The sequence below is a fragment of the Chiloscyllium punctatum genome, chromosome 5 (genome assembly GCF_047496795.1).
Source record: "Chiloscyllium punctatum isolate Juve2018m chromosome 5, sChiPun1.3, whole genome shotgun sequence".
Classification (NCBI taxonomy): Eukaryota; Metazoa; Chordata; class Chondrichthyes; order Orectolobiformes; family Hemiscylliidae; genus Chiloscyllium; species Chiloscyllium punctatum.
Genome location: NC_092743.1, coordinates 67,933,225 through 67,944,539, shown reverse-complemented (window position 1 = coordinate 67,944,539; position 11,315 = coordinate 67,933,225). Strand labels below are relative to the sequence as shown.

At 37.1% G+C, this 11,315-nt stretch overlaps 1 protein-coding gene across 4 annotated transcripts in view; it reads right to left on the bottom strand.

The window, feature by feature from the left end:
- Nucleotides 1-1,576: 1,576 nt before the first annotated feature.
- The window catches only part of sntg1 (syntrophin, gamma 1), a 524,044-nt gene continuing 514,305 nt past the window's right edge, over nucleotides 1,577-11,315 (bottom strand). For all 4 annotated transcript variants that reach the window (XM_072570506.1, XM_072570505.1, XM_072570504.1 and 1 more), the window contains 2 exons: nucleotides 10,043-10,153; nucleotides 1,577-5,929 (listed from right to left, as the gene is read on the bottom strand). In XM_072570506.1, coding sequence (XP_072426607.1) covers nucleotides 5,798-5,929; nucleotides 10,043-10,153 — 243 coding nt within the window. In that variant the 3' untranslated portion in view covers nucleotides 1,577-5,797. The remainder of the gene's footprint in view (nucleotides 5,930-10,042; nucleotides 10,154-11,315) is intronic.

Sequence of the window (11,315 nt, the reverse complement as noted above, 5' to 3'; positions counted from 1 at the left end):
TGTGTGGAGGGAAGATCATTAATACAGTAAGTTTGGCAAGATAGGGAGAAAAAAACTCACTAGGCCTTGTGGAAATAGTGCTCCAAAAAAAATTCAACTTGGACTGTGTGAACAAAAAACTCAAGTTCAGCCTGTAAGTTAATTTGAGCCTGGTAAAAGGGAACCTTTTCATACACACGCGAAGTGATCCTTGATGTATCAAATTCAGAGGATAAGTGAGTAAAGAAAGGCAGCAAATCCACCCTTCTCACCTGGGAGCCTAATAATTTGAGGTATCTGTCTGGATTCATAATGAATTAGGGAATCTTGTCTGGGATCAAGTCATAACAAAAGAAAAAGCTTGGTATTACATTGGAGAGAATGCTTGTGAAATTATAAAAGTGAAACATTTTGTAACATATAAGCTGATGAAGTCCCTTGAACAAATCCATCATTCTGACACATAGCTCATTTGAACTTGTAGTTTACAGCAAACTTAAAAATTATTAAGGAAACTTACCTTAGTTAGAACAAGGTCCATTCATGAAATTCAAAAGAAAAATGCTGCAACCCCTATTAAGGCCTGATGTTCCCTCAGGCCCAGTCAATGTCAAATAATGATGAAGCACTGACATCTTTACAACCAAGAGAACATTACACATTGCTCCATCCTACTGTTGCCTCTGCCTTCCAGCCATTTTGCTCAGGCACACCTTTTGATGATGATGATGATATGAAATAAGCCACTAGATTCCTCTCCTCCTGCTGTTGAGGAGAAAATGGATGATGCAAACATCCTTTTCCCCACCAGCTCATTGGTGAGAAGATTATCCACAACTCCTCCAGGAAGAGGACTCCTTGTTCTTCCCATTCCATCTGACCCTACCCCACTTGACAGCTGCTGGAAATTCCCTGAAAGAAAAATGACTAAAACTTGTGAACAATTCAGCTGATGCAACTCATCTTTTAAACCTCAAAATGGAGCTCCGGTATGATGAGTACATTCATTTTCAAGCAGTACTGGAAAGGACTATTGCTACAAAGAAAATTACCAAACAACCATCTTTCCTCTAAATGAAATTATTATCTAAACCCACCCTCCGACCCCATACTTATCTCCCTCCACACCATATCCCCACTTCTTCTGTCCTGACTTTTTCCTTCACATCTATTTCCAGCCTTGATTCTCTTTCCCTCCTTTTTCTTAACTTCCATCAGCCCTCTCTCCAGAAAATAAAAGCAAAGGACTGCAGACGTTGGTAATTTGAAATAAAATCAGAGAATGCTGGAGAAATTCAGCGCCTGTGTACAGAATGGATAGAGAATCATTCTGGACTTCATAATAATTTTGTTTCTTTCCACAGATGCTGCCAAACTTGCTAAGTTTCTGTAACATGTTCTTGCCTCCTCAACCCCCACCTTGGTACAAATATCATCTTCTTACCCTGCTTACTCCGAAAAGTCTTGAATTCCTATGTAAATTAAGGAAATCAATCAGTTTTCTGAAGGGACTAATTGTATTTTGGATGATTCAAAGCCAACACACAACTGTTTGAAAAATTATGAACCATAATATTGAAACAAGCTTGGCCCAATCTGATCTCATTTTGTTTAATTTTGATTGCTTATAGTGCACTGTAAAAACATACAAATATTCATCTTCTGTACAGATCAAAGGCTCAGTTTACAACTGTCATCATCTCTTCAGTCTGTAGATATTCTGATACTGACGTTGAGATCTGACATGTGGCAATACTGAAAAAGAATTGAGGTTTACAAGATCTGGCAACACTTTATAATTCTATTCCACTATAAATGAATTTTGACTCATTCTTCTGAGAATCACCTAAAAGCTTCCTTACTCTTTTGATAAATCATGAGTTTAGCACCAAAGCTATTTTGTCTTCTGAAAGCCAATATCATTAATGCTCCACTCAGTCTATTGATTGAAGAACTCTTGTCCATTAACTGCAACAAGCTTTACAATATAACTGAAATAAAAGGTTAATTCAATGCTATCTGAGCACTGTGAATTCAATAACAATAAAAATAATGACAAAGCAGTGTCTTCCTGTTAAGTACCGAAACATGAATACTCAAAAGAAAATGGGACTGAAAACATTTTCTAAAAATCAAAGAGCATTTTAGACTAATACCCTTGCAAAATTATCAAAATACTGGACTATGAACCTAATAAAAATGATAGTTTAATCCCTTTTGGGTATAAAATGTGAAGTACACTGATCTCATACACCTCCTGTGGTTCAGAACATTAGCTGACACGCAGTGAAAGGATAATAGATAAATTAAATTGAGCATGAGCTGCCCAGGAAAATGGTGAAAATGTTGCTGAGATTTCACAAAAATGACGGAAACTACTTGCAGAGTAAGTGTGTTTTATGACACCACAGAAATTAGTTGAAGGTGGAAAGATGTGATGAGAGGCTGGAGGCTCAGTCTAATCCATTCTCAAACATGAAAATGTACCACACAAAAAAAACTAAAATGGAAAGATGAGAGATTCCAGCTGCTGTCTGAAAGAAACAGTTTGTGTCAAATAGAGCTCTGCAGCTCAATGAACAGCAGTCCATTTCCCCAGTGATTTTCCTTTCATATGTGTGTCACCAACCTGCAAAACAGTTGTCGAGATACATTTGGAGACAGAAACAATACTTTTGTTTTGATTTCACATTTGTATTGCTTAGATTTTGACCTTTAACTATCTCAGAATTGACTGAGACCTTAAGGAAAAGCTTTTATAATGAACATGGCATGGAAAATATGATGGCCAATTATGCCAGGTTAAAGGAAGTAAAAAGAGATGATTCAACTGATTTCTGTGAAAAAGAAGTTATTTACAAGAAGGAGTATTCATTGCAGAAGAACAAGAGGTCACTTAAACAAATAATTCAAAGTGCTGCAAATATCTAGTTCATAGATCATATGTTTTCGAATATAATTTTTGGTTAAACTTTTAACTGTAGATAAATGGAGCAACTGATTGAGCATCCGTGAAGTAAATATAATTCAAATAAACCTGATACTTTATGACCCTTAAAACTAACTGTGTTTATCTTACAAGGTCAGAGTTGACAGAAGAAACAAACTAAATAATGTATGACACAATTCTGGACATCTCCAAAAACCAAGGTGAGAGATTGGGTCATAGCTCTGTTATAATATAAATTATTTATATTCATTGTAGAATCAACAAATTATATTGAAGGTAAATAATATTTTGTATTTCTACTTGAATTGACCCAAAGGACGTTACCAAGCCAAACAGATTCAGGATGGAGTTATTTTCTAATAAATCTGTTATGACATCTTATGACACACCTTTGGAGTAGATAGGACTTGAACCTTGTGTGCCAGAGGTAGAGACACAGCTACTGTACCTTAAGAACCCAGACTTTTTAATCAACTGGTTCAGCTATTTTACAATACACCTCTGACACAAGTCTGATGTGAACCAGACCTCCTGGGTTACAGATAGGGACAATACCACTGTAGCATGTTGCCACTCAATTCAGGGTGGATTCTTGTTGAGAAGGTTATTTTGATTAATGTATTGATTTGTGTTGCTGATAGAAGCAGGCAGTTCAGGTTGGGGAACATACAAGCATTATCGAGGCAAAGATTTCACACCACCAGATTTAAAAATATTATAGGAGATGTTTGTCAGTTAAGTTTGCACGTCAGCTAAGAAAATACTAAAATCATTGCTCATCACTTGGATGGCTCAATCAATTGGATTTCGTGAGAGAAAAGCAACTGGATGATTTGCTCCAACTTGCAGCTGGTGGAAGAAACCTACAATAATCCTCACGTGGTTTAATGCTTTTCCATTTGTAAAACTAGATTAGAAACAGCAATACAGATACTTTTGTAATAGACTGGAAGTAAAAAAAACTTGCATGAATACACAAAGCCACAATTAGGACCTTAGACAACACAGAAAACACTGGAGAAAGTTTGGCAGCATTGGTGGAGAGAGAAGCAGTGAAAACATTTTGAATCTGACATGACTCGTCTTCAGAACGGGTTTGATGAAGTCGTATTGGATTGAAATATTAACTCTTGTCTCTTTCTCCACAGATGCTGCAAAACCTGCTCAGTTTCTCCAGCATGTTTTGGGCTTGTTGCAAATTTCCAGTTTGCTTTTATTACAAGGAATGAAAGTCCACAGTCATGACTTGAGGTCTTTAAAGAAGACCAGAGGATTTGTTGGTCAAAAGCTAATGTAGGATTCCCATTATATTAGTGCCTCAAGAAACAGCTGGACTTCTATGAATTCAAGAAATTTCCAGAGAGCTACGACATGACTTTTGGTTTTGGTGTCTGGATAAGTGAATGAACCTTCAAGATTATACAAGTGAACTCTTGGAAGGAAGTAAAATGTAGAACTGAATTCACAACACAACATAAGTTATCATATTAAGTTTGTAGTGCTTACTTTTGTCTTATATACACACAATAAAGACATTTAAAAAAAACATGGAATATTGTGCCATAGATCTATTAGGATTTCCTCTTTAAACATAATAATGCCTAACAATATTGAATAAAAAGCCAAAAATGCAAATAAGTTTGAAAAACCCTTTTCACTTTGTTACATACTAGTCTGCTACTTGGTGATGTTCCAGTCCACTTCTGTGATTTTCTAATGTAAAACCTATGTTAGAAGATGTAGCAACATATATGTTGGCAATTTGTGAAATGAACCTTTGCACTTTGACAAGATTAACAAAACATATGTGAAAAATGTTTTTAATTTGTCCACTTACATAGTGGAATCATATTACGTAATGTTGGCACAGCTAAGAGCCTGTGAAATTTGTCTGCCATCAATTTTTCCAAAAAATGATTATAAAAACTTTACAATGAATGATTTACATGAATTGTTTAAAGGATCTTTGAAGAGATATTGGATGTTTAGTTATTAGTATGACTATGATGATTTTCTTTTAAAAACCAGCTTATATTGTTAAAATTTCATCAGGAGTTTTTATAGAACGTTGTACTTCAAAATGTACAGAGGATTATGCAATTTATAGGTATATTTTTAAGGAATTAAAACTGCATTATACATAGCTAATGGTGGTCATAACAGAGAAATGTTAGCTCAGTCTGCATGGCATGTGTATATAGCTCACAGAAGAATGAATTATTATTGTTATTTTTACCAATCACAATGAATTAATTTGTGTTATCTTGCTCATGAGCTCATATTTATATAGTTCAGATGCTTAACATGGAAAAAGTAAACACTCAGGGCTTATTGTAAAAATAAGGGCATTTCCACTACAAAAATTATTTCACATAAAAATGACCTGCTTTGCCCATTTGAATCATAATTTCTAATCATCATATTCCTCATCTCTACCTTGGATAAAGCACATTTCATGTCACTTAAATGTCTTGTAAGTTCATAAAAATTTCCATCTTTGGAAAGCAGAAGCACATTGAATTGAAGGGTGCTTTCACAGAGACATCTTCAGTAAGAAATCTTATGTACATTACGTTCATCAGTGACACTCCTCATTCAGGAAGTGTCTCACAATAATATTTGATTGTAGTTCATGACAAAATTTGAGCACTAAAATGAGAAAAGCTACCATATCTGTAAACTCTTGATGTTTTAGTTCAACTCATCAGTGACTGTTTGGAAAACATGGGACAAGAGAAGAATGAAAGCTGACAACTTTTCTCCTGAGCTGGAAGCATGTTATCGAAACCCATCAAAGGTACGCCATGTTAAATATTTATCTTTAGCAGAGCAGCAACAATTCTTTCCAACTGGATAGAAAGGAGTCTGTCAGTTACTATACTTGGCCTTCCCAACAAAAGGCTGGCTTCCAACGTAGAGAGGATCCATGCAAGCAACTTTAGCAGCAAAAAAGGAGTGTATACAATGCAGTACTGCGAAAAGGTTGGAAAATTCCAGCTCCTGCATTAAAAATAAGGAGACACTATTGATAAAAATGCATAATTGTGATTTCTGATTTTCACATACTTTAACCGTGCCACTTGCGAAACTTTGTTCCCAACTCTCATAATCTCACACATTATAAATTTAACCTTCAAAACAGGTCAGTGGTACTTATGTGGACACACCAATGGATTCCTTCTTTAAGTGAAAATTGAACTTGCATAACAATATTGAGGCCAAACTGCTATTACAACATTCAGATTCAGTGGGATCGTTGTTACAGTTCTCTCACATAATGGGAGGAAGGGCTGGATGAGGATTGACAGTTTTTTTCCTAACTTTCATTCCAGTGCCAGTTGGATAGCTGCTCTGCTCCTCGTAAAATGAAAGTATTTTTGCCACTTCTTTTAGTTTAAGATCTTGCCTTTGACAAGGCGCATCATAACAGGTTGGTACAAAAGGCGAAGTCACATGGAATAATGAGCTGGCAAGTTGGATACAGAACTGGCTTAGTTAAAGGGAACAGAGGGTAGTGGTGGAAGGATTGTTTTCGGAATGGACAGTTGTGGCTTGTATTTTCTATAGGGATCAGTGCTGAGACTCTTCTCATCACAATCTACATAAATGATTTTGAGGAAAACGAGGTGGGTCTAATTAGTTTGTGAAGAATACACAGATTGGTGGAGTTGTGGATAATGAAGTGGATTGTCAGAAGATACAGCAGGATATAGAGCAGTTGGAGGAATGGGCAGAAAAATGGCAGATGGAGTTTAGTGCAGACAAATGTGAGGTATAGCATTTTTGAAGGTTAGGTACAGGTAGGAATTATACAGTGAATGACAGAATCCTGCGGAGCACTAATGTGCAGAAGGATTCAGTCCACAGATTACTGAAGGTGGCAGCACACATAGATATGGTAGTAAAAATAGGCTTATGGCATGTTTGCCTTCAATGGAAGGGGCACTAAGTATAATGATAGGCAAGTAATGGTGTAGCTTTATAGAACTTTAGTTAGGCCAAACTTGGAATATTGTACAATTCTGGTAACCACACTACCAGAAGGATGTGAATGCTTTGGACAGGATACAGAGGTTTACCAGGATGTTGGTATGAGGGATTTTAGCTAAGAAGAAAAGATGGATAGACTGGGTTTGTTTTCACTGGAATACAGGGGGTTAAGGGGCGACCTGAGAGAAGTTTATAAGATTATGAATGGCAGTGGACAGAGTGGAAAGTACGAGGCTTTGCCCAGGGTGGAGGGGTTAATTACTAGGGGACACAGCCTAAAGGTGCAGGGGGATGTTTAGAAGAGATGTGCAAGGTATGTTTTTCACACCAATTGCGCGAGTGCCTGGAATACGCTGCGAGAGGAGGTGGTGGAAGCAGATACAACAGCAGCATTCAAGAAGCATCGGGATGTATACATGAATAGGAAAGGAATGGAGGGATATGGAACCTGTAGTACGAACAGTTTTTGTATGGAAGGGTAAAACTTTGTCGGCATAGGAAGGAGGTTGGTCCTGTGCTGTATTGATCTTTGTTCTTTGATAACCTTAAAAATACACACTGATCCAGGTCTGGCTTATGTCTTCACAGTGATTGCTGACTGATAACTGCATTGTACATGGAAACTAATAACAATAACAGCAGCTTTCATTTATATGGTGTCCTTAGTGTTCAAAACATTCCAATGTACTTTACAGAGTTCTGATTCAATAAAAATGAACTCAAAGCTATGAGAAGAAAACATTAGAAGGCTTGATGGTAAGCTTGACTAGAGGTGGGTTCTAAAGAGACAAATGATTCACAGACGTTTAAGGAGGAAATTCCAGAACAGAGCTGAGGAAGTTACAGGCATGGTCATCAACAGTGGAACAAAATAATTTCAAGATGTGCAAAAAAAGGGCAGATATGCAAATATTGACAACACAAATCAGGAATGCAAAACATGAATTTCAATGTCAGTGTTTTGCCAGATATGTAGGCCATGTGCCTGATTGATTATTTAATCAGTGGTGAACTAAGAAGCCATGACAGTGATTGTTACCCAACTGAAGTCAAGTCAGAAAGCCAAAATGGTGGCTGAAATTGGATGGAGAAGAATACGGTGCCTACACATGGACATACCCGAAGAGGATGGATACGAACATATTTTCATGCACTGGGGCCAGTGACGCAAGCCTGGTGATCAAACCATCCAGAACCAGCATTAGAGCTAAAGAAGGCAATTTTTGCTAATGAGGAATTCCTTCTTCAGTTAGAAAGGAAGGCCAATTGGAAATCGGAGGTCTCTCTAAACAGGCATGGTTGTAGTTTTCCATTTTCCATATATCCTGTGTCGCATTTAACTGTGTTACAGCAGTTGAGTGTCTTCCACAAGTACAGGTAGTTTTTCTATAATGTGGTGGTTGTGTCTTGTGCAACCCCATGTTATAGGAACATCGTGCTTCAGAAACAGCACTTAAAGCATTGGCGATGTAATCTCATTCTAGCCAAAGCACGTTTTAAAAGTTTGCACTTTAGAAACAGTGTCCCCAATTTGTCAATCATGTTACAATGAATTCAAGTTAATGAAATGCGTATTATAGCAGAATGACCTGCATAATCAAAAGACTTCTCGGACACCACATTATCCTATTGTGAACGCAGCGTTTTCAAAAATAAGAAGGTTCTGTTCTCAGAAGGAATGAAAACTAACCTTCAAATGGAGGTGGGCGAGGGGACAATAGTCATCCAATGTTATAAGTAGTTGTTCCAAAATCATTGGCCAAAAGGACTCATACAATTGTTTGAGCTGTGTACCCTTAGAAATAGGGTATCAATAATTTCTTACAAGAGATGGCAGGGCAGCAGTCCTCATCCAGCAGGCCTCAGATGGTCTTCTCCAGATGGAAGATGGTCCAGAGAGGAGAATGACCCAGGGATCAGTTCCTGAACATCTCAACTAGAGAGCAGGACTCTGCCTTTATAACTTTAATGAGACTAACAGCCACAGTAACAGCCTGTTGTCATCTGGTATCAGTGAACCATTCCCAGATGTCATGGATGAATACTTTTCTTTGTCTAATTAACTAATGTTTAACATATTCAAACTGTTACTTCTTAACTAACTTTATAACCAGACAATTGTGAAAAATGTTTGATTATCTATATTAGATAACTGTGATCACAAACTGCCAAAATCGGCAGCCTCCACCTTCAGGATGCTGCCTCAGTTTACCTGTCTGTGGTGGGGGCCTAGGGGACACAGTAATGATATTGGCAAATAACCATGCCATTGTAAAGTGGCTATTAATTGACTAACTAACTAGAATAATTAGTTGCTCATTTCTGGGCAGTTGAGCTACAGCTATTCCCAAATATAAGACTATGTCATGGTGATAGAAAAATGCTCTGTTAACTTGGTTTCTCTCTCTACAAATGCTTCTATGTTCAGTTTAGATTTCAAGCAACTGCACAATGAGCTTTTATTTAAGGCATCATTTCCCCCCAAACCCTTTCTGTCACCATTTTATGCACCCTTCTATCCTTCCTGCCCAACTCCAGGAAGCAAGTAAAATTGAACCCTTGGATCTCTGAACCCTTTTTGTGGAATTATGAATGTATACTTTAGTTTTGGTGATCAAAGTATATTGTTAAAAAGCTACTTTCCTAAAACACATTGGAGACAATTCTCTTATGCAAAGTATTTTTTAAATATACTTTCTCCATAGTAACTTACTGCTGCTGCATATAATTTATTCAATCTGTGTCATACGTCAGTAGCCTGATTTCCAGAAGCCAATCTGAATAGATTTTAGATTAACAGGGCACATGGAAATCCATGTGACCTGCTCTCTGAAGACGTCAATTGCCCATTCTCCAGCTGAACACACAAGCATTGTAATCACTTCACTGGAGGATGCCAAAGTATCTAATTGAACAACACATGTACGTTTCAGATTAATGTTCTCTTGGGGAAGTTCAACTGTTCAGCTGATTTTCTTCAATCAGTTGTGATGTGGACAGTTAGCCAGTTTTATTTTCAATTTGATGAAAATATGGCAATGCCAAAAAAAACACAAATGCAGCATATTTTTTAAAAATTAACACAGATTTGTCTGGTTCGACACTTGTTTCACACCACATTACCTTTGCTTCAATTTGTTTAGTGTCAATGTTCTGGAATAAAAATTTTATCTTGCTTTTTCCATCATCTGAAGAGCCTTTCAGCTGTGAAAATTTATATCTCCAGAGAACAATCTATTTAAAAAAGTATGAAAAAGTTAATGGCAGAGAATTCTGAATGATACAATGCTGACATTTTATTTCACAGTGTATTTTAATTTTTCACATGAAATATTTGCTTAGTAGAAGGGCTCCTCTACAATCAAACACATAATATGCTAAAATTAGCTTTATTTGACTGGCAGAAATCATGAGAAATCACTGAGATTATCTTCCTCTTTACTCACTCATTTATGAATCAAACTTCAAGTGATAAGCAAATTGAATTCCTGTACACTTTCCTGGAAAATATATTGAATCTCTATTCGACATTGAAAAATTAATTTTTAATTGAGGTTCTGACTCTATCTCCACATAACAAATTACTTTGATTCATTATATTCCACTAATTAAGCTTTTTTCAGTTTATACAAAACCATGATAGAGGAAGGCAGGACAGGTGACTGAGCTGTCAGTGGGGGAGCACCTTGGGGCCAGCGACCATAATTCTATTTGTTTTAAAACAGTGATGGAAAAGGATAGACAAGATCTAAAAGTTGAAGTTCTAAATTGGAGAAAGGCCAACTTTGACGGTATTAGGCAAGAACTTTCGAAAGCTGATTGGAGGCAGATGTTCGCAGGTAAAGGGACAGCTGGAAAATGGGAAGCCTTCAGAAATGAGATAACAAGAATCCAGAGAAAGTATATTCCTGTCAGGGTGAAAGGGAAGGCTGGTAGGTATAGGGAATGCTGGATGACTAAAGAAATGGAGGGTTTGGATAAGAAAAAGAAAGAAGCATAGACAGGATAGATCGAGTGAATCCTTAGAAGAGTATAAAGCAAGTAGGAGTATACTTAAGAGGGAAATCAGGAGGGCAAAACGGGGACATGAGGTAGCGTTGGCAAATACAATTAAGGAGAATCCAAAGGGTTTATACAAATATATTAAGGACAAAAGGGTAACTAGGGAGAGAATAGGGCCCCTCAAAGATCAGCAAAGCGGCCTTTGTGTGGAGCCACAGAAAATGGGGCAGATACTAAATGAATATTTTGCATCAGTATTTACTGTGGAAAAGGTATGGAAGATATAGACTGGAGGGAAATAGATGGTGACATCTTGCAAAATGTCCAGATTACAGAGGAGGAAGTGCTGGATGTCTTGAAATGGTTAAAGGTGGATAAATCCCCAGGATCTGAT